Below are 23865 nucleotides of genomic sequence, written 5' to 3'. Positions count from 1 at the left end.
GTTTTTTTTTTATCTTGTTCGTTTTGTTGTTGTTGTTTCGGTAGTTTTTCATTCGGCGTGTGCGTACATTTGAAATGAAATTAAAGCTTTTTGTTTACCATACGAGAGAGAGAAGGCATAGAGTTGGGGGTGGAAATAAAGTTAGTTTATGCGGTTGCTTTGGCCTGTGGCTTTTTTGTGCTTCTCATTCGGTCAGTGTGTACACCAACGAACACTACACGAAATTCTAGCTTGGTTTTATGCAGTGAACAATTTTTTCGAATGTAATATTTGTTAACCATGAATGAAAGTTTATTTAAGAACCCTTTAGAAATTTTCGAGAGGAATCCTCAAAACCTAAACTGATCTCTTAAAGTATCGACATCGGATGAGAACCAAATGCAGAGCAGATTACAAAAAAATAATTTAATATTTCTAGACTAAGTAAAAATAAAAACAAATGTGGAAAGATATAGGTAGACATTAATATTTGTAGGTCTCGAATGAAGATCGTGACCGTATCGACATTTAACTTTCATTGAAAATATTTGTTAGTTTGATCATTTTTGTAGACTTTCTCTCAGTGTATGCAACACCTAAATAAAGTAACACTGCTCTCCCTTGACTCACACTCAGTCTTTGTTCTAGGTTGTTGTTATTCTTTTCGTGTTGTGGTCGGGCCCGTTCTCTGATCCCCTCTAGCCACTGAGCCCCTCGGTGTCCGTTGTCCTGGTTTCTCCCCTTGAGCTCTTTTTGCCTAGGTCACCCAACAGGGCAAACACAACTGTAACTTTTAATTCCGTTAATTGCCAATCTCTGTTGGCAGCAATCAACAATTTTGCTTGCACAACACTCGACTGTTGCAATGTTGTTGTCCTTCCAGACACACTAAAAACGAGTGCAACTACTCACCGAGTGCTGGAGTAGGAGAGAGAGTATTTGTGAGGAGGGGGTTCCTTCATCCTTCATCATCGTCATAGTCATCATCATCATCATCAACAGAGGCGAACTAGGAAATGGAGCTCACCCTCATCCAAGCAGCTAGTTTACGCTTCTTTAAATTGCTGTCGTTGCCAAAGCAGTAAAAGAAAATAATAGTAGAACCACCCACCCGTACTCCGTGCCCTTTTTTCCCCTCACCACCCACCACATCGTATCAACCATGCTGTGTGTTGTGTTGTCCTAAACTTTTGTTAAGCAAACAATTGGCACAGTGGCGCACATTTAAAACCTATTTCGCAGTCAACCAACCAAAAAGAAAGCAAAGTCCTGGTCTTCGTTTCATTCGTTTTTTTCCTCTCCCACTCTTTTTTATTTGTAAGAAAAACCACAAAAGGTGATGCCCAATGTGTGAGTGGATGCGTGGGGTGGGTTCCCCCCTTTTTGTCTAGGTTTTGCTATCTTGGCTTACTTTGCTGCGGTTATTTGCTATTCTTCTTCTTGTGGCATCTCCATTTTTACGCTACTTGAACTACTAACGAAGTAGAAGAAGAGGACAACGTGAAAGTTGAGTTCAGTGGCTACGTTTGTTTTCCTTTGCTTCTTCGTTTTTGCTTGGAAGTGGGTGGAGACTTTCATCTCCTCCACCAGCTTCCCCCACCTTAATGGCATTTTATTTTTTTTTTTGACCATCCGAAACTCATATGAGCTCTTCTCTCATTGCACTTGCTACAGGTCGTGTGCGCATACTTGAGGACCGAAGTCTGAAACTGGACGACGTCACGCTGGAGGATATGGGCGAGTATAGTTGTGAGGCGGACAATGCGGTGGGCTCAATTACGGCCACGAGCGTCCTCACAGTTCACGGTAAGTTAATTGCTTCAAAATGAGATGGGGATGAGATGGGAATGAGTTGGGTATACGATGTGGGGGCTTAAACCTAATCTTCAATTTTCTCTTACAGCACCACCCAAGTTTGTTATACGCCCCAAAAATCAACTTGTCGAGATCGGTGATGAAGTGCTCTTTGAATGCCAGGCCAGCGGTCATCCACGACCCACTCTATACTGGTCGGTGGAGGGCAATAGCTCTCTCCTCCTGCCCGGCTATCGTGATGGACGTCTAGAGGTCACTTTAACCCCCGAAGGACGCTCCGTACTCTCCATAACACGTTTCGCCCGCGAGGATTCTGGTAAAGTGGTTGTATGTAATGCCCTCAATGCGGTCGGCAGTGTCAGCAGTCGTACGGTGGTCAGTGTGGATACACAATTTGAGTTACCGCCACCGATTATTGAACAGGGTCCAGTGAATCAAACCTTGCCCGTCAAGTCCATAGTGGTTCTGCCATGTCGCACTCTAGGCTCACCGGCACCTGAGATCTCTTGGTACTTGGATGGCATACCCATTGATGTTCAAGAGCATGAACGTAGAAATCTAACCGATTCGGGGTCTCTGACCATATCCGATTTGCAAAGACACGAGGATGAGGGTCTATACACTTGTGTGGCCAGCAATCGTAATGGCAAATCGTCATGGAGTGGTTACTTACGCCTGGATACGCCAACAAATCCCAATATTAAATTTTATCGAGCACCCGAACTGTCTACTTATCCCGGACCACCGGGTAAGCCACAATTGGTGGAGAAGGGTGAAGATTCTCTAACATTGAGCTGGACACGAAGCAACAAAGTGGGCGGCTCCAGCCTAGTGGGTTATGTGATTGAAATGTTTGGAAAAAAATGAGACAGACGGTTGGATGGCAGTGGCCACTAGAGTCCAGAATACAACCTATACTCAATTGGGTTTAGTGCCGGGTGTTAATTACTTTTTCCTAATACGAGCGGAAAACTCACATGGTCTCTCACTGCCCAGTCCCATGTCGGAGCCCATAACAGTGGGAACGGTAAGTTAATGATGAATCCATTAGGTGAATGATATTAATTTTTAGTATTTGTTGCAGCGTTACTTCAACAGTGGCTTGGATCTAAGTGAAGCTCGAGCTAGTCTTCTTTCCGGGGATGTGGTTGAGCTTACCAATGCCAGCGTTGTGGATTCCACCAGTATGAAACTCACATGGCAGGTTCGTAGCAATAGTGTAAACATTTCTCATTCCATCCTTTTTTCAAATGCTTTCCATATGCTTACTCATGCAGATCATCAATGGCAAATACGTCGAGGGCTTCTACATCTATGCACGTCAGCTACCAAATCCAATAGCAAATAATCCTGCTCCTGTAACGCCAAACACCAATCCACTGATGGACTCTGCATCTGCATCGGAATCGGCCTCGGCTTCGGCATCGGCATTGATTTCGACAAAACCAAATATTGCCGCTGCCGGAAAACGTGATGAGACGCCACAGCAGTCACCGCCATCGACTTTCAGTACCAAATATCGAATGCTGACTATACTCAATGGCGGTGGAGCCTCATCCTGTACTTTAACCGGCCTCGTACAGTATACGTTATATGAATTCTTCATTGTGCCATTTTACAAATCCGTTGAGGGCAAACCTTCAAATTCACGTGTGGCGCGTACCCTGGAAGATGGTGAGTAACATTTTTTTTCTCTACATACGAAGCGGGTGTGATGGGGGGAGGGAGGGTCTAATGAAGCATATGCAGCCAAATCCAGGAAAATCCAACTAACCATATAACATACCTTTACAATAATGACAAAACTACCCCCGACAATGGGAAAGAGAGAAAGAGAGATGACAAATGCAGAAGGCGGTGCGGGGCTATAGCTCTTCGATTGCAACAATAACCTAATTCAATAAAAAGAAAAAAAGTGCAGAAACCTTGCTCTTATCCTTATCCGACATCAGCTGTCGAGCCATGCGGGTCGCATAATCGCATATAATTTTCGAGGGGTCGTCGCAACAACAAAAAAAAAAGAAAGAAAGAAAAACCCAAAAAAAGGCCAGATTGGGCCTGGATTGATGGGGGGTGGGTGATGCTGCCGCTCGGATATGGCAAATAAAAAGTATGTCAATCATTGAACACAACAAAAAGCGAATCATGCGTAAGTAAATGCCGAACAATGGCTGAGGGAAATCCTATACGCATGATGAAGGCCCAGACCAGGTGGGGGTATGACCTCCTCCTGCTCTCCATCTCTCCCTCTCTTCTTGCTGATGTGTGTGTGTGTGTGTGGAATACTTGATGTTAAGATTTACATGTGTAATGTTGTGGGTGGTAAAGGATTGGCCAGGCATTGACATCATTGATTCAATGGAATTTGCCTTTAAAGGTTTTCACTGAAAAGCTTTTATCAACTGAGGTCACTTTATCGTCAGCTTAGGCAACTCTTTGTTCCAAGAAAAAGGTATTCCTTAAAGATTAGCTTATGCGCTTTAGCAATTTTAATGAGATCATGACTTTCAGCTTCTTTCCCATTATATATGTACTTTCATTAATTATATTGCTTAGGTGCATTCCTAGAACACAAACTGAATACAAAGCCTTTTCAAATGCCATCGTAATCCCCTATAGTTTTTCCACAATCTATTGCCCAGATGTCACTTCAAAGCTTTGGCAGCAAACATATCTCGCTTAGATAAGATTTTTGGCCAAAAAACTTTGCCAAACAGAAGAAAAACGCCAACTCAACAACAAGAGAGAGAAAGAAAAGACTAGAACAAAAAAAATATGGTAAACTTTCCAGACAGGTTTATCACTTCATTTTATCACCGACGAAAACTTCAACGCAAAATGCAATGCGACTGCACTGCAATGCAATAACGAAAAAAAAGGAAAGAGAGTGAAAAATTCTGTTGGAAAAAAGTTAAAAAATAATTAAAATAAAAAAGAATTACTAGAAACAGTCAAAGAGCCTGAGCGAGGCGGTGACACAAACCGCAGCGGCAAACATCGAAACTCTTACCACCGCACAGTGCCGCGAAAAAGTCAACAGAAGTCGACAACGTCGACACAAAGCAAAGCGGTTGCAATATAAAATGCACAAACGTCACCATGTCCTTTCGCCCGACCCGCTGTTTCTATCCTTGCGCCAGTCTCACTTCAAATCAAAACTCATTTCGTATGCATCACATTTCCACTTGAGTGTCTGAGTTTGGCTGGCAACTCAAAGAAATTGCCAACGCAATTGTGTAAAGATAAACAACAATTATTGCTGCTATGTGTATATATGTTTATGTGGAAGGGACACCCTTTTAACCCAACCTGAACCAATGTGCACAGTGGGCCGAAGGCAGGGCAATGCAAATGTGTTGATGTGGGGAGCGATGAAAACGTTTTCAGTTAGCAAAACGGAAGTTGGCAAATAAAGGTGTGCTATTTAGCTGAGGTGGGAAATATAGAGCAACAGCAACAGAACTACCATGAAATGGTGGGGTGGAATTGGCCATAATATATAGGCGACTTGGAAAATGCTCTATAAAAACATTAAAAAGGAGAAGATTTAATAAATGAGCAAAAATTAATGAACATGTCTTTGACAACAACTCTCTTACTCGTCTTGCTTAAGCTTAACGTTAGTTCTTTTATTAAAACGTCGGGGTCACATCCATTGGGATGCAATACTAATAACTGTCTCTCTTGATTTCACCCTTGCAAACGAGTATGGAAACAAGAAGGAAAAAAAAGAAGAATAGGAGTGACATGCAGACGTGCAAAATAACCCCTGAAGTGAACTACTCGCACTACATGAGTCATTCCCAAGTTGACTAACTATTTCTTTTCTTTGGTAACAAATCAAATTAACCCCTAGTTGAGCCACTGAGAGATAAGCTCTGCCGGCAACAGTAGAGATCATGCTATAAGTTTCTATATAGCTGTTATGTAGGTAGTATTTGTGCAATATATTCAATTGCTTGTCGCCACGGTGAATGCCGTCTATTTAACAAGGCGACTGCCTTGGGGGTCGTTTGTGGCACACAATGGCAGCTACGTGTTAAGCGTATGCATGCACCGCGTTGCAACATCGTCATCATCATCATCATCAAGAACAAAAGCACGACAAGGCACTTTAGCATGTTGCACACACAAATACACACATAAAGAGAGAGGAGGAGAGAGAGAAAGAGGTACGCACACATGGGAACACACAGGTAGAACAACAAAAGCCAAAAAAGAACTTCACACTCCCTAGACGTAGCCTATTTGGAGAGCCTTTACTCCTTTCTTTTCTCGTTCTTTCTTTCTATCTATCTCTCTCTTGTTTTGCACGTGTGTTTATTTAAAGAAATTGCTTCACTCAGCTTCAAAAAAAAAAAAAGAGTAAGGGAGTAAGGTGGGTTGGTCCTGTTAAAAGCGACATCAGGAAATAAATAAACAAATGAGGATTAGTCTAAGTGAAGTGTGGCAACGTGTGTGAGTACAGGAAATAAAGGATACTTTTGTATCCTTCCCACAAACATACACACAGACACAAGGGAACTAACCAACTAAATGCTAATTAATTACAATAAAAACACCAAAACGAATCGAAAAAAAAAACAAACTCATTACGACAAAACGTCAGCTGTTCAGGGTATCAAAAACGCATTTTATCCAAAACTCATCTCTCATTTTTTCTTCTTACTTACAGTGCCCAATGAGGCGCCATTTGGCATGGAGGCAGTTTTACTCAATTCCTCGGCTGTCTTCTTGAAATGGAAGGCACCCGAGATGAAGGCTCAACATGGTAAGTTGTCTAGCCCTGTCGCTCATTAGTGCCAAGTTCTGACCAAATATGCGATTTCCCTCTTTAGGCATTTTGCTCAACTATCATGTGATTGTTCGTGGCATTGATACGGCTCATAATTTCTCAAGGATATTGACAAATGTCACCATCGATGCCGCCTCACCCACTCTGGTCCTGGCTAATCTCACTGAGGGTGTCATGTACACTGTGGGCGTGGCTGCTGGCAATAATGCAGGCGTTGGTCCCTATTGTACACCAGCCACATTACGTTTGGATCCCATCACAAAGCGTCTGGATCCGTTTATCAATCAACGGTAAGTTGACAGAAAAAAAAGTAAATTATTTTTAGCTCCTCCGGCCAGTCATAACACAGGACGACATGGTCCTGTAATGAGTAGGCTTGAAAATGAAAAGCAAACTTGCGGAATGTGATTTTTTAATATTATTATTAAATTAAAAGTTGAGAAAATTGGCAAACAGAGCTTTCTTAGCTACTTGGCTCAAATTATTTAAACGTTTTGTTGTTTTAAACTGAAAAGATTGCCAACTTTTTTATTTAATTTTTCTTAGCAAGGAACGTAACTAATAAATAATGTTTAAATCTTATAAAAGTGAATACAGATCGTGAAACAATATCTTTATATACATACATCATTTTTTTCCCTGTTGACCTGTGTAATATGTTCTATTTATAAATATTTGTCTGTATTGTTATTTATTTCTTCTTCTTTTTTATTTCGTCTGAATATAGCTATCCCATCAATCAGGATCATGTAAACGATGTGCTGACACAGCCGTGGTTCATTATACTCCTGGGCGCCATATTGGCCATCCTGATGTTGTCCTTCGGTGCGATGGTCTTTGTGAAGCGCAAGCATATGATGATGAAGCAGTCGGCATTGAATACCATGCGTGGTGAGTACCAGTTGCAGCACCCAACATCCGGCTACCTTCGGGGCTGGAGGCCATAGTTTTTGCACTTCCTTCCTAGCCCGTAGAGCAGGAGGCCCCAAGCAGCCAACCAACTAACGAGCAAGCGAACGAACATTTGCATATATAAATAGCGCTAATTTTCCATTGTGTGCATGTGTGTGTGTGTGTGTGTATAGAGGGAATCCATGTAGGTGCAAATAAATATTTTAGCAGGCACGAATTTTCGAAATTAACATTTTGCACGTGACGGGGACTTCCCCTTCCGACGCCAGTGCAATTATGCATTTAGTTTTGTGTGCATTATTAACCAGCCAGCCAGCCAACCAACTAACTAACTAACCAAGCAACCAACAAGTTGTGCAACGAATCCTCTGGGAGCGAAAGGGTGGGAGAAAGGTTGGCCATTTATTGTAGAGTCAGCCTAATTGAAATTAGCAGCCTTTTTACCAGGGACCTGGACATCGAAATGCGAATTTAATGGCAGTTAGAGGTGCAAATGTTTTGGCTAGGTTCTTTTATTTACTAAACATTTTAGCTTCCATTGTCCACAGTCAAAATGTTAACAACGAACAGAAAATAGAAAGCAAAAAACGGGAGCATCCTGCATATCCTTTTTTTCTTTTGCATATTCATGCTACCTAGTCATTTGACATGGAAAAAAAACTAAGCTGCATAGGAAAAACCTTTTCACAGCCACCACCTGAAAAAGAGCCATAGACAATAATAACAAATAAAAGCAACAACAACAACAAAATATATGGGGTAAAACTACAACAATGAGAGAGCTGGGTGGCATCCCATAAAACATTCGCTTGATGCGCAGCTATAACCCGGGGACAGTTTAATTGGTGCATTTTTTATGCAATACGCTGGCTGAAAAGTATGCAACACATTTTTTTACTCTATGCAATGGATGACCAAGCGGCGCTTAAGGGGTAAAGTGGGGGCAAAAGCGAGGGCGTCAACTGGAAAATTGACAATAATTTATTTGATTTTATGTGTGTGTGTGTGTGAGGGGTGAGGCGCAATGTGTGTGAGTTGAGTTAAGCCAGCTATAGCAAGCATAATATTATTTTAATGCTCTGAATTTATAGCTCTGCAATGTTGCAGGCAATGGGATTTTGAGCATCTAGCAAAAAGCATTCTCGACCTATAATTCAACCGAAACATTTTACTAAATAGTTTGCGTTTTCCCTCCAAAAATAAAAATTTATGCAGCTGAAAATCTTTAATTCGTTTTGAAAATGGAAAATATACCAAAATGCAATTTATATTGAAAAATAAACATAGATTGCTTCTACATATTTAACTTAAAAGTTATAAGCTTAATTTTGAATTTCAAAATTTAAAATTTCATTTGAATTTAATGCATAGCAATGTAGAGAAATCGAAGAATCGCCTGATACTTGCCTCTGGACTATTACATAGTCTTCTTATATAAATAAAATTTATATTCAATATTTTCAATTTTCAAAAACTTTGTTTGACCGAATGAAAATGGAACTGAGCGAAAACTTTTTTCTTGTTGTTAATTTCCGGCTACAATTTATTTGGCTTACAATTTGTAGTACAACATTTAATTGCTCTGTCTGTCCCTATGCTAACAAAAACATACCCTTTTGCCCATCCCCCTCTATTTCTATCTCTTACTCATCTCTCTCGTTCTGTTCTGTTCACCTGCAGGCAATCATCCAAGCGACGTGCTCAAAATGCCGAGTCTATCGACGCGCAATGGAAATGGCTACTGGTTGGATGCCTCGACAGGTGGCATGGTTTGGCGTCCCTCGCCCAGCGGCGACTCACTCGAGATGCAAAAGGATCACATTGCCGACTATGCTCCAGTCTGTGGTGCTAGCGGTGGCGGCGGCGGTGGCAGTGGCAGCAGCGGCACCAGCGGCGCCAGCAGCGGCAACAGCAGCAGCGGCATTGGCGGACCTGGCTGCATTGATGACATTCATGGACATGGCAATGAACGCAATCAGCAGCGGTAAGTTTTTACTTTATCCTCAAACCCCAAAAATAAAAAACAACAAAATTTATGTGAGGGGAAGGGAGTTAAACAAAAAAGAAAAACCAAAAATAAAGTTGAAACTCAAAAGCGACGACAATAAAAATTCACCAAACTGTGAAATTGCATTTTTCTGGCGACACAGAGTAAAAAAAAAAGGCATTTTCCCGTGAGTTTTTTTCTCTTTTGCATACATTTTGTTTTTTTGAATTTTCGTTGTCGCCATGAAAATCAAGTTAGGAATAGAAACGTTGGCACGCTATTTATGTTGATTTTGGGCAATGCCCAGTGGACAGTAGTTTTTCAGGACCCACCCACACACACACACACACACACACCAAGCAACGCCTGAAACTCTACGAGACAGTTTTTTCATTGTGTAATTATCAAATACTTTAAGGGCTTTAAACCTGTTTTACTTCATTCAGTTCAGTTGAAATTTTAAACCCAATGTGCATCATAAAGGAGGTGAACCTTAAGAACACAAAACAATTGAGGTTTAACTTTTTTGATCACCATTTGATTCCAACGATTTCGTTTGTTTATTTTCAATATTTCATTAGACTCAATGAAGCTTTTAAGTCTGAGTACTGCGCATATAGCAAATAAATTTGCCATCAGACTTCTCACCTTTAAAATGTTTTATTTACGCACTTCGAATTAGTTTTTTTTTTTTTACTGCTAGTCTGTGGCTGTGAGTTAAAATCGTTTATAACAATTGCAGGCCTAAAAACGAGTTCTCAATAATTTATTTGTCTGGCCGCTGGCAAATGCAGACTAAAAACAAAAACCAATTGAAATGGGGGGAACAACATGCGTATAAAATATGTTTCGAAAAGCAGCATGGAGGGAAAAAAACGAGTCTAAAACCGTAATTGTTATTTATTTGTTGCTAATTTTTGTGTTCCCCTTTTTTAATGGAGAGGAAATAATTATAACAAATATCAAATCGCGATATACTCACGAAATAAACGGAAATGAGTTTTGCCGAAATGAAATTTTAGAATAAATTGATTGTTTATATTGACAATAGATTAAAAGATTTCTTGTTCAGCAGTGTGCATACTAAGCGCTAAAAGTATAGCATACTTTTTTGGGCATTCATTTAAAGCACATATTTTAATCAGCTTAATTACAAATTTCCATCTTTAAAATATTAAAATCTAGCTCATGTTGTGCAAAAATAAATTAATGTTGTGTGTGTGTGTGTGTGTGTGTGTGTGTGTAAGGGCAGATGGATTCACATTCATGCCAATTCAGTTGCTGTCCCACACAAATTGCAATTAAATGCCAATCAACCATCAAAAGCTGAAGAGTCATGCAAAAAAATGGATAGAACGAGAACAATGGCCAAAAAAAAAGCAAACACAAAATAAATATTAAACACAATAAAAATTTAAATAAATTGTCTCATTTATATTTATTTTACTACCGACCTATAATAATATTTGCCAGCAATTTTTTTTTTCCGTTGCCCAGATAATAATAATTATTTTGCACACTTAATTAGTCATTAAAAACGCAAATTGAAAATGCCCTCTCTGTTCGCCAATTCACTCACATCCTTCCAAAGTGGGAGTAAAAGAGAGAAGGATATTAATAATTGCAACAAAATAGTGTGCGAAATGCGGTAATAACAATAACAATAAAAGTAATCATACAGTAATGACTATCATATGTGCGCAAAAAGAACCCTTCATAATGGCAATAATGGGAAATAAAAGCATATCCTGTTAATTTAAAGGGAAAGAGGATATATTCACTCAAACTTTACCTTTTTTTGTGTGTATATATTAGAAAATTCACAAACACTTTGTAAAGAATATGAAATGTTTATTATAGAATCCAATGAGATATTTCAATACTTTGTGCATTACATTTTGTTTTACCCTTTTTCATAACTTTATATCCCCCTCCTGTCTACGAAATGTACCTGCTTCTCTGCCATGCCTTTTCATTAAGGGCATTAAAAACTCATTGAAAGTCTTTGCCATGGCGACTCCATCAATACGCCGCATATTTTGTAGAAGGATTTCCCTTTAAATGAATAAAAAAGGCAGCGCATTTCTGGTTTTTGGTTCGATGGGCGCCATGTTAATCCGCTTTCAGTATTAAAATACGAAAATAAACGGACAAGGGGTGTGAAGTGGGTGCCTGGGAGGAGGAAGAAGGTTTTAAAAACATTTTCACCTTGTTGTTAGCCCTATCATCGTTTTTCACCTTTTTTCGATTTTAATCCCATAATTTATTTAATGGCTGATTCTAGACTAACGATGATAATACCCACTAACTATTCCCAGTACATGGTCTTAGCGCTTAGTTGCTACCAAAAATCCATTTTGCCACATGAGACCAAAGAAACCAACAAAAAAAATGTATGCAAATTTTTCACCTCACATAAATTCTGAGAACCGACAAATTTATAACAGACCAAAAATATGGCCATGAGTTGAGTCTGAGAAGAAGGGTTGTGTTTTTACCCCCTCCCCTCTGGGTTGAGGAAATATTGTAATAAACATGCCGCAGCCAGAGCACAGCACAAGTAATAACTGTTTTTTTCTCTTCTCTTTTTTTATCTCTTCATTTGCAGGTATGTTGGCGAATACTCGAATATACCCACCGACTATGCCGAGGTGTCCAGTTTCGGCAAAGCACCAAGTGAATATGGAAGGGGGTCGCCAGCTCCCTATGCCACTTCGGCCATACTCAATCCTAACCAACAGCAACAGAAGCAGCCACAGCCACGTTATCAACAACGGCCAGGTGCAGTCGGTTATGGCCTTCAACGACCCATGCATCCCCATTACCAGCAACAGCAGCAACAACACCAGCAACAGCAGGAGCAGCAACAGCTTCATCCGGGAGTCTCGCATTCGAATAATATCTATCAGCAAATGTCGACGACAAGCGAGATATATCCCAGCAATAATCCCACGGCCAGATCAGTGTATTCGGAGCAGAATTATTATTATCCCAAGGACAAGCATATGCATATGCATATTACAGAAAATAAACTGAGCAATTGTCATACCTATGAGGCGGCACCAGGACCAGTTGTAGTCGTTGGTCAGACCAAACCATCTTCCGCTTCATCGTCACAGTTTTCTAGTGTTCGTCGTCATCCGCAGATGGCGCCCAACTGCAGCATTGGACGAGATAGTGCTCGCTTCAAGGTCCTTAATTCGCAAAATGTTGGCGATTCTAAGCTGCAGCAGAATCTACTCGATCTAGATGGCTCTTCATTCTGTTATAATGGCCTAGCCGATTCCGGTTGCGGTGGCTCACCATCACCCATGGCCATGCTTATGTCCCATGATGATGAACAGGCCCTATATCATACTGCCGATGGTGATCTTGATGATATGGAGAGACTCTATGTAAAGGTCGATGAGCAGCAGCAGCAGCCACAGCCCCCGCAACAGCAGCAGCAGCAGCAACAGCAACAAGTATCCCAGCAGCAACAACAACTGCTGCCACTGGTGCCCCAGCATACAGGTGAACATATAATGCCAACAAATCATCCGCATCATCCGCATCACCATCATCAGCAATCATGGCGTGGACAGAGTCTGCGTAGCAATCGTAGCAAGGCCGCCGGTTGCCCAGATCCAAAGGAGAATAATGAACTGATCTATGCACCTGGCAGTGTGGCCAGCGAAAGAAGTTTGCTCAGCAATACAGGCAGTGGCAGCAGCAGCAATCAGCCACACAATGTCTGACCCTTGGCCGGCAGCAGCAATTCATCTCTAATCACATCCCAAACTCAAACCCAAAACCAAACTCAATCCCAATCCCAAGAACAATTGTACGCCAGGGAGGTAAGGGAGTTGCTCGCTTGGTGCGAACGTTTTAATAATGGTGGAGTCGAGAATTTCGAGTAAGGACGAAATGATAAAGTGACTAAAAGATTGCAGGAATAATCACTGTGAGCCTGCACATGTGATAGAAACGATATGGAAAATGAATAAAATATAATTGGAAAGCATTTACTTTACTACTTCAAGGCTACTTCATTGACTAGCTTTTAATCAAGTTAAATTTTCTTTGATTATTCCTTGTAATGATTTCTTTCACCTTGTCATATTATCTGAGACATCTCGATTAAGAAATTTTGTAAAAGCCAATGCCAATTTCGTCACTTAATACACAGAAAACAAGTGACCATGATTGAGACTGATTCTGATGAACGGATATGAATTGTTCATTTAATTTTAGCATTAAACTGGTTTCATTTTTTTAACAAAAAACTTTAACAACTTTTTGTAAACGCATCAAGTGTGCGACAAGCTTTATCCAAGGATTTGTCTAGTGCTAGTGATAGACTTACTTATTACTTTCTCTCAATTCTACCTATCCTACCTACTATATATAAATATCCTAAGAGATTAATCTATTTCCATTCTCTATCCTCACCATTGTGTGTTTAAATGTAGCTTAGATATAGAAAATCATTGTACATGTTATTGAGAACAAAACGTATGATAAGTTCCTCCAAGTATGCAGGCCTCAAATAGGTAAAGCCTGCTCCTAGATACCGATAGCACATATATATATATAAATCTACCTTAGTTGAGATGGGTCATGCATAAGTTGACAGACAGAGCATTTCGTTTGTTACTTAACTGCAAGAATAAATTATATATTTTAATTAATTAGATTAGCCATAAATGTAAATAAACACCATATACAAAAATTATGCAAATAAATAACTTTACAATAAATTTACTTAACAGCTGAGTATCAATTGTGCATATATACATATATAGTAATTTAATGATTATATTATATACATATTTAGTTGTTGTTTAATACAAATCATAATTAAACTCTCATAAATACCACCAAGGCAACTCCTTCAATTTCACAGATTTTGATTAAAATGCATTTATGCATTTTCATACACAAGATACGCACTAATGAACTGTACTTTTAAGGCAGACAATTATATATACATATATCTAATCCCATAATGTATAATCATAATTAGATAATATGCATAAATGTGCCGAAAAATGTCTTTATATACATACATATATATCGCATACATACACACATAAACGTGTATTAATTATCTATTAATGTAAGTTCATTATGAAAACGATTAAGTGCATAAAAAGCAAAACAAAAACATGATAAATAAAATAAATATATATATTATATGGTAGGTATGTAATTTGATTAGCATTTTGTTGTTTTTTGTCGCAAGTGAAATGAAGTGTACTATGTCTATGTGTAATTGTAATTGTAATTGTAATTATTATTATTGATATTGAATACGCACAAGTATTCACAAATGTAGCAATTAATATGCAAATAATAAAAACGAAAATGCAAATGCCATAATTATGAACAAATATGAATGAAAGAAAGTGTTTTTAATTAATGAGATGGAACAAAAAACTATTTAGAAACGAATACAATCACAGTAAGCATTAAATCAAGTATACGCCACATTGAACAAATCAAATAATTGCTATTACTTGAAGGTTTTCCGTTGATCTTTCTTTGTTATTACAGCTAATGTGTATTTGCAGAAGAATTGGTCAAGTACAGTGATTTAGCTTTTGAGTTAACTAACTGTGCGTCAAGAATCTTTTGTCAGACCAAATGCCACATAACAATACTCTACTCAAACCAGCCAAAAAAACGTGCGTCTGCTGGAACCCTTTTTTTCCTGTCGACTAATTGCAACAAAACGACGCGCTTTTAATTAGCTGCAAACTCTAAAAACCCAAATTATGCATGGCTTGTTGTAAAAGTCAGTTGGCTGAGAGATGTGTGTGTGTGTGTGTATGTGTGAGTGTGGCAACCGCGCCCATTTTAACTACAAAATAATTACGTGCTAGGCAATTAATGGCCCAAAGGGTTTGAGTTACGACGAGTAGAGCAAAAAAAAAAAAAAAGCTGAAGGGAAAAATGTTTTCAGAGTTTTGCAGTCTCACGTGCGTCATGCGGTAACATCCGGTGGCCATTTGTTGCAAATCGACAACCATTTCCGGTGCTTGAAATGGATGGGGCAACATTTGTGAACTGCGGTTTCAGAATGCGCATGGCGCAAGGCAAACAGAAAAATTATAATCATAATACTTAATGCAAATTTAATCAGTATTAAGCAAAAGAAATGGCATCGGTCAAAGGGTGATGCTTTATAGCCGAAACCTGATAACGTTTAAGAGGATGGAGCTTTAAATGGTAAACCCCAATTTATATATAGATTTTTGCTAAGTTTTTGCACCGATGCCATCTTCTTTGGCTACCTGTGAATCAGCTTAGAAAGTCTTAGAGATCTACTTCCAACATAAATAATTCAGATCTATTTTAATAATATTTATATATACATATGGTCACGAGCAGCATCGGCTTATTAATTGTTATCAAACGTCGGACTCTAAAGTATAAATTTTACGAGAGATTCTACAGAAAAGATTGTATGATTCGTCATAAGAAAATAAATTCGTTATCAACGAATTCTAAAGAAATATACAATTGCTGGCTGAATCTCTTAATTAGAAAAAATTAAAAATATTTATTTCTTTAGAATTCGTTTTAAATTCGACAATAAAAATACCGAAAAAACTTGTTATGAAAAATATAAAAATCACATTTTAAAAGCATACTTTTGAGTAGAATGCAAAATAAAATTTCGGTTTCTATTCCCATTTATGCAGCGAAAAGAAAAAGAAAGAGTTGAAGTTGATCGACACGTTTTAGAATGGACTTGAATCATGATTGGAACCAGTTTGTGTTGGCTTCAGCTTGTCACCTAACGTTTAACGATAAATTTGCTGACAGTGACAACGGATAATTAGTTTCACTAACGAGAAAACTTCAACTGACTGGATGGTCGTTCCAGCTCGTCCACATACACACACACACACCCGCAGCAACATACACACATGATTGGAGCCTTTAATGCAACATGTTAACTCAAGTAGCAGCAATAACAACAACAGCAACATCAACTGTGATATTAACGCCAACACGTCCTCAACTTGGCTCAGTCATTGCCAACAACTTTCTCTCTAGCTCTATCTTTGCTCTCCCTCTCTCTATCATTATTTCTTCTTTTCTCTCTCTCTCTCTCTCTATCTTGTATCTGATGATAGCAACAGGATGAACAATCCGCCGGAACGTTGCTACGCTTCAGTGAACCAACGTCCTTTCGTTCCTTCAAGCTAATAAAATGATTATGTGTTATTTTTACGCTGTCAGAGTGTGGCATGGGAAGGGGTAGTGTGGGAGAGTATGTGACCAGAGGGGGGAGGCCAGAGACAAGCGAGCGAAAGCATCATAACGATGTGTTGTCTGATGTCCTAAAGATACTTGCAAAAACAATTGCCCATGATTGTTCACATACATATTAATGACAGCTTTTTACTATGCGAAAAAAATGGACGGAAAACAATTTGCAAACATAAAAACCTTGCAATAATTATCAAGTCGAAATTGACTACGTTTCATCAAATTTTTTACATCTTCTAAAACCACATAAGCAATTATTTCTTGAAGGCGTAAATTTTAATTACAATTGTTATACGATTAAGGCAATTGATTAAAGTTCTGATATGGCTATCTGAAATCCTATCGTGTTCGTGATGGCTTTATTATTCTGTGAACTTAAGAAGAGCTTAGAAGTTTCATCATTTTAATGGTTCCCGAACTAAATATTGCAAATGTCATATTATTATTATCAAATGCAATTTGTAGTGACACAACTTAATGAGCTCATCCCTTATCTAATCGTTTTTATCTTACTAATTCAAGATTAGTTTGATTCGATGTGAACAAAACTAAATTTAAATTTGCGATTCCCAAAAACTGTTTTTAAGTTGATTTGAAGTTTATTTCAAGCAGATGATCAAGTGTTCCCTAATTTAGGCTTAACAATCCGATTTTTTATCCATATAGAAATTGGCAACCATTCGGTAACTATTTCTTAAATTAGTATGTCTAACTAAAAAGCTCTTATTTATAATAAAAAGTTTCCCCACACACTAATCACATTTTAATAGTTTTTGGTAGAAATAGAAAATCAAAGCTTAATTTCACTTGCAATGCTAGCAAAAGGGAGCAATGGGAAAACCTGTTTAAGTAAATTAACAATTCATTGCAGGCAAAGTTTTCAAGCTTTATGTCCTCCCCTATTGAGTTGGCATTTTTATATTGTTAGGTGAAAATGAAAGAAAAAAAACGAAACGAACTGAACAACAAAGCAAACAAACAAACAAAAAACGGAAACTGGCAAACAAGCGGAAGTCTCTGGCACTCAACTAATGGCAGCATAATGCGTTTATTGTGGAAATATACAAGCAGAACAAAAGTGAAAATGGGGAAAGCCCCTGCAGCTCTACAATCTACCCAGCCCCCACCACACCTTAACTGAAAGATAACCCAGCGTAAATGTCAACGCAAAAGTCAATCAGTGCATTCTGTCGTAGGCGTGGCAGACATACAACCAGACAAAAAAAATTTCATTCAATTCTCCTGAGGGTGGGGAGTCGAAATTTCAGTTGGTACGCACTTTTCAATGGCAATGGACCAGTCCAGACAACAGACAGAGACAGAGAAAGGAAGAGGGGGGCGAAACGCATTCAAAATCAATTCAATTGAAAAGTATTTTTCCTCCTCTTTTCCTTTTAGGTACATTTTTTGTTTGTTTGTTTGTTTGAGGGTGACTTTCTTTCTTTCTTTCTTTTTTATGTTGCTTTACTTTATGTTTGTTTGGCAACTTGAAAAATCACTTGAAAAAGTGACGGAAAAATTTTCGGTTCATTTTCATTTCTGGTGTGGAAATGAATGATTTCCCTTCTAAGCGGTAATGAGACGTAATGTGATGGCCATGACTTGAATAATTTGTATATCTATATATATGTATATAGTAAATTTTGCTCTGCAATATATATATCTGTGTATATCTGCCAACTCATCAAGTTAACAATTAATTGCCTGGTCGCCGAGAAGCATCGTTTGTCAAAAGTTTTGTTGCATACTTAGCGGCGCCATCATCATCCTCAATGAGAATTTCTCATCCCCATCCCAGCAAAATGGCTTTACACAGTTTTCTGATACTTATAGCTCATTAAACAAACGCATTAATATACACAGTATTTTGGCCAAGTCATGACACGCCCACAGAATGCTTAAAATAAGATTAGCTGACAAATTTTTAGGACTACATAAACAATTGTGCAAGTTGTCTAGAGTAGCAAAACGAAAATTCATCGAAATTTGTAGTAGATCGTTACTTAGTAAAATGACCAAATACAGGAATTTAAAAACCACATCATTAGTCTATTTTAATGAGTTTAAATTATGTGACTTTCAGGTGCTTTTCTTCTTACACTAGAGCCAAGGCTTATCAGAACTGCATACTTTAGTGCTCAAGGATGTCAATAGAAAAATCATAATGCCAATCAGTATGTACACAGAACTTAATGCCAGCTTTCATTCACAATTATATAATGGATGGGTAGAGGAATCCTACGCCATGTGCATTGTTGGCTAATAAAAACGAACCGAGCTAGAGAAACCGAGTTGAAGAGGGAGCAAAGCCTTTAAGCGGCTTCTGGCAGGTTACTTCTGATGGCTGAAAACAATGGAGACAGTCAGACGACAACTATTTATGTTTGCATAGGTATGCCATTCAAGGCAATTTCCTTAATGCGATTTCAGGCCAAAACCAGGCAACATTTACCATTTCTCTCTCTCTCTCTCTCTTCCTCTCCCTCTCCATCTCTCTCTCTAGGTGCTCGTCTAGCAGATGGCCATAATTAACACACGTTCAGTAAATGAGGAGTTGAAGGCGTGACACACTGGGCTACATATAGATGTTTTTCCTCGTCAAAACTCTGTAGTATTTTTGCTCATGAAATTCAACTTTTTAATCATTTTACAATAGTTATTTTGAATAAAAAAAACTATATCTGTATCTTGCTGATATATGTTTTAGCATTAAGATGTTCATTATTTAATTTATGGCACCTTGAATGGGTTATTTGTCCCAGTGTAAGTGGTGGAATAAAATAGTTCAGTGTCTACTAGACGAAACGAAAGTTCTTTATGTAGACATGTGAAACTTTTGGTACAAAATACACACATGACAATAATAATTATTGTCTTGATTATGCTCTGGAGCATGTTTTACTTATCCAAAGTTTGCCATTTAGCCAAATTGCCAGACATTTGTCTTGTCTCGTTCTTGTTCTTATTGTTGGCCTTGTCTTTGTCTCATCGCTCTTGTAGTTGATATATTTATCTCCATCATTCGACTCCACGAGTCGTTTTACCTTTACCTTTATGGTCTTTTGGGGTTCTGCTTCTTCGCTCAGCTCATGAGCTCATAAAGCATTGCTTAAAGGCTTTTCATTTAGCTTAATTAACTTATAACAATTTTTTGTGGTTTATTAGCTTAATTTATAACCTCAAGGTTATAAATTTTCCTCGCTTGGCATTTTTAATTAAAGTTCAAGAGGACTACATCAATTTCTCATCTGAATTTTCTTTGATTTATACACTCACTCATAAGTATATGAGGGGTTCCAATGTAAATCTCAAGGCTCAATCAATTTAGCTATAAGCGTATCTTTGGCCATTCGTTTCTAATGCAACTAATTTATTTAAAATGCTCTCATTCATGTCATGTCGAATTCTTGTCCATTCATCAAAAGTCAAAATGGAGGAACATTTTCGGACAAAGACATGGGTACGGTCCTTTGCACAAATCCTTTGTGTTCAAGCAAACTGACCCCAAACAAGGATTTCAGATTTCGGATTTCTCTTTCGTCGTCCATGCAATTAATATTGAAAAGCTCCAAGGATAAGGGCAAACGACAAGCAATCTGAATGATATACGAATGAGTCCGATGAAAGGAAGCGTGTGACAAATGTGCGTAGCTCTTCAAAAAGATTTACAAAAAAAGATCTAAATGAAGTGTGTAATTAATTGAACTTTTGGTCAAACAACCAACAGAGCAAGCAGTGACAAAGACAGACAGAGTTGATGGATTAAATGTTACTGAATATAGATATTCTCTGCTCAGAACAGGTCAAATGCTTTTGAGATTTTAAATCAATTGAAAAAGTTTAGGCTATTAATTTAACTTGTGGTTAGTTCCATGACTCAACCAAAGGCAAAATTATTTCGCTTCCTTTAAAATTATGGCTGATTAATAATATAAATATACAATACTCTATAAAAAAAATGTTTTATAAGGCGTGTGTTTTTTTTAGAGGTAAAGGAATTCATTTCGATAGGAAACTGTGAAACCAGCTGTCATTCTAGGCAGCTGTCTTAGATTTAGTTGTTCAGTATACTCAACAAACTAAAGTCTGAACAACGTTTACAATTGGTGTAAATTCACATTCAAAATTCGCGCTCTGTTCGCCAAACTAATAGAGTTGTTTATTTACATTTTCCTTGGCATTGAATATGATTCCTGGAAATTTAAAACCCACCACCAGAGCAGGTCTTACATACTTAAAGACATGGAGCACCAATCATCATCACCCCTCATACACACACACACACACACACCTACCACCCTCAACTCACTATGAGGACAACAAAGCATAAATCTACTTCACCCAGCAAGCATCTGAACTTTGAGTAACTCCACAACCCAAAGAGAATGGAAAAAACCAGCAGGCAGCATTTTTGGGATAAGATTTATGAAACAGTCAAGTATTTTCTATTTAAGTTAATAACAATCATAATACGTAATGTAACTGGAACTATGAAAATTGATGCACTAGCTTAACAGAGAGATGGAGAGTGACAGAGAGAGAGTGAGAGAGAGGGGGGGGAGAGAGACGTCTTTCTCTTCATGATAGATGATGTGCATATAAGCACAAATAAACACCAAAAACAAGCATACAAAATGTGTTCTTTTTTTTTATCCCCCAATCTGCTTTTGATGCCATTTTCCTTCTATCTCATAAATACACATGAAGAAGATATTAGATGTGTATGTGTGTGTGTATGAAAAGTCTTTGCATATTTGAGCAGACTTCTTGCTGTTATTTTGTATTTCTTGCATTTCGGTGACATTCACTTAAAAATTCCATTACTGTAAGCTCAAATTACAAATATTAGACATAAGAAATGCTTACAGCATCCTGTATGGGGGCGAAAAAATCTTATTTCAGGCAGCATTAAACACAAAAATTGCAGTTGACAATTGTATACAGATATATTGACACATACACACATCAGCGGGTTGTCTTGCCATAAACTTTTCTTCATTAAACACTCAAAAGTACTCGACCAGCTGTCATGAAAACATTTCTATAACCAGAGGGCATACTTATTGACTTTCGCACCATGGACATAGCTAAAGATCCTGGCCAACAACAAAGGTTTAAGAAAGTATTATTTTCCAACAAATATTAAGGGTATATTTAGAATTTTTACATAGAACCGAATTCGTCACTTCTATAAGTTGGTAATAAACTATACATAATTCGTTGCATTTTTTAATTTAATTCCTTTATATTCATTTACTTATAAATTAAAATATGAATTTTTGTTCTTTTTACTTAAAAAGGTGTTACGTATTTCGACCACAAATCATTGACATACTGCACCATATTAATATTTGGTTGCAGTTTTTTAATATCTGGTAAATGAGCGTGGCTGATAATCAAGCGTCGTATTTCACCCATCAAGTGGGCATCATTCTTGAAAAGAAACTTACAAGATGGTATGATGTTTTTCACAGAAATGATTTTCCATTTTTGTTGATCATCTAGGTTATCCTTGTACGACTTCATATCTTTCGCCCCGTCCAACGTGGTAGTCACATTTTCTTCTTTAGTAAATTGTGTGTTATTTCCATGCCATTGGTAATCGATTTTGTTTTCAATATTTTTCAAAACTGCTACAGAATTCCTTTTCTTAGTTAACTGTACAGAAACATCGAATCTTCCACCAAGAACAAAGTGATTTGCGACGTACCAACCAAAATTATTTAATACTTCAATTATTTCCGTTGCACGTTCCACATTGGTTACATTATTCTTGTTGGCAGCCTCATAGAGTTTATCGCGAAAGTCCGGATTTAGTTCGATTTGGTTTTCGTCAATAAGCAATTGAGATTTTTCATTTATAAGCGACACAACACCGTATCCCACTTTTATATTACCTTTTTCATTTGAGTTTATTACACTTTGCCTAGGTAGGATAATTGAAGGAATTACAGCTAAAAATTTTTCAAACTCAAGTGTGTTGGATGCATTAGTGCTGGATATTTTCCGGTTACTCAAATAAACCATAGTTTGGGAAAATAAAAGCTTGGGTTGGAAGTTTTTGTCGAGTGTAATTGGCGATAAGCCACCCAACTTGAAGAGGCTGGTTAGTTGGTCGTAGATGAGGCCTTTTATAAATCTCTTTGTCAGATTCTGCAGCGAATACGAGTAGGTGCCTACATATAAAACATATTGATCTTGAGTTGAGTTTCCATTTCTCGGTACATCAATTACTTCACACAAGGGAGTGTCCAAGGAAACAGTAGAAAAAGCTTTGTCTTCCTCATTTTGACCTGTCACTTTCTCCCAAGCGGATTGCGAGCTAAATGCCAAATCTTGTTGTTTTCCTTGAAGATCGTGCAAAAATTGAGCAACAGTTTTAGTTTTCATTTCTTCGACACTGCAATAATTCGCCGTTTTCCAGCCATAACTCAAATCGTAAGTGTAAAGTATAAAATGTTCTGGTTTGATAAATGAACAATTTCGCAAAGGCTCAGCAGTGACGTTATCTAAAAAGTATTTTAATAAAATAGTAAATTTAAAAGTCGACGGTGGTAGGTTTATTAATGTACCCACCATTAAAAATGATTGAAAACACCAGCACAATAAGAATAAAGGAATTAAAACACTTCATTTTATTGTTGAAATCAAAAACACATATGACAAGCTCGCCAGAGTGAAATATACTAAAATGCTCGAATCGACTGCTGATCTGCTCAAATCATTTCTCACTTTCCTTATCGCAAACTACGAGGCAAATTCTCATTAAGCACGATTTCTGAGAATTCCGTCTTTATCTGTTTCTTTCCTCAATACTCGCTTGTTCAACTCACATTATAGCACAGTGGACCACATTATAAATACTCAAATTTACATCAAATGCCAGGGTACAATAAATTCCAAAGCAAATATTAGATTCTTGTCCAAACTTGTAAATAAAAAAAATTGTATTTACATACGTACTCCGGGGTTCGGGGTTATTTTCAAAAATAGGTGTAGTCGACGTCTTGAGGACGTCGACCACTGTGCTTTGATTTAAAACATATTTCAATTTTATCGATAAAAAAATTACTGCAAGTTTTCAATTTCCACAGTGCAGATGTAATTGCAAAAACTC

At 37.9% G+C, this 23865-nt stretch overlaps 1 protein-coding gene and 1 long non-coding RNA gene across 2 annotated transcripts in view; one reads left to right on the top strand and one right to left on the bottom strand.

Moving 5' to 3' along the window:
- Window positions 1–13440, top strand: part of robo2 (roundabout 2) — a 44691-nt gene extending 31251 nt beyond the window's left edge. Inside the window, 10 exon segments of the mRNA XM_068294561.1 lie at window positions 1654–1785; window positions 1883–2652; window positions 2654–2821; window positions 2879–2998; window positions 3072–3468; window positions 6470–6565; window positions 6633–6879; window positions 7317–7480; window positions 9182–9485; window positions 12097–13440. Of these exon segments, the coding sequence (XP_068150662.1) occupies window positions 1654–1785; window positions 1883–2652; window positions 2654–2821; window positions 2879–2998; window positions 3072–3468; window positions 6470–6565; window positions 6633–6879; window positions 7317–7480; window positions 9182–9485; window positions 12097–13225 (3527 nt within the window). The 3' untranslated portion in view covers window positions 13226–13440.
- Window positions 13441–21968: 8528 nt separating this feature from the next.
- LOC137581191 (uncharacterized) lies at window positions 21969–23419 on the bottom strand. The gene is made up of 2 exons (XR_011033096.1): window positions 23325–23419; window positions 21969–23257 (listed from the first exon to the last, which is right to left on the bottom strand). It is a non-coding gene; the product is annotated as an uncharacterized lncRNA (long non-coding RNA).
- Window positions 23420–23865: the final 446 nt, after the last annotated feature.

The sequence above is a fragment of the Drosophila tropicalis genome, unplaced genomic scaffold (assembly GCF_018151085.1).
Source record: "Drosophila tropicalis isolate 14030-0801.00 unplaced genomic scaffold, ASM1815108v1 contig_845, whole genome shotgun sequence".
Taxonomy (NCBI): domain Eukaryota; kingdom Metazoa; phylum Arthropoda; class Insecta; order Diptera; family Drosophilidae; genus Drosophila; species Drosophila tropicalis.
This window is presented reverse-complemented; position numbering and strand designations above follow the sequence as displayed.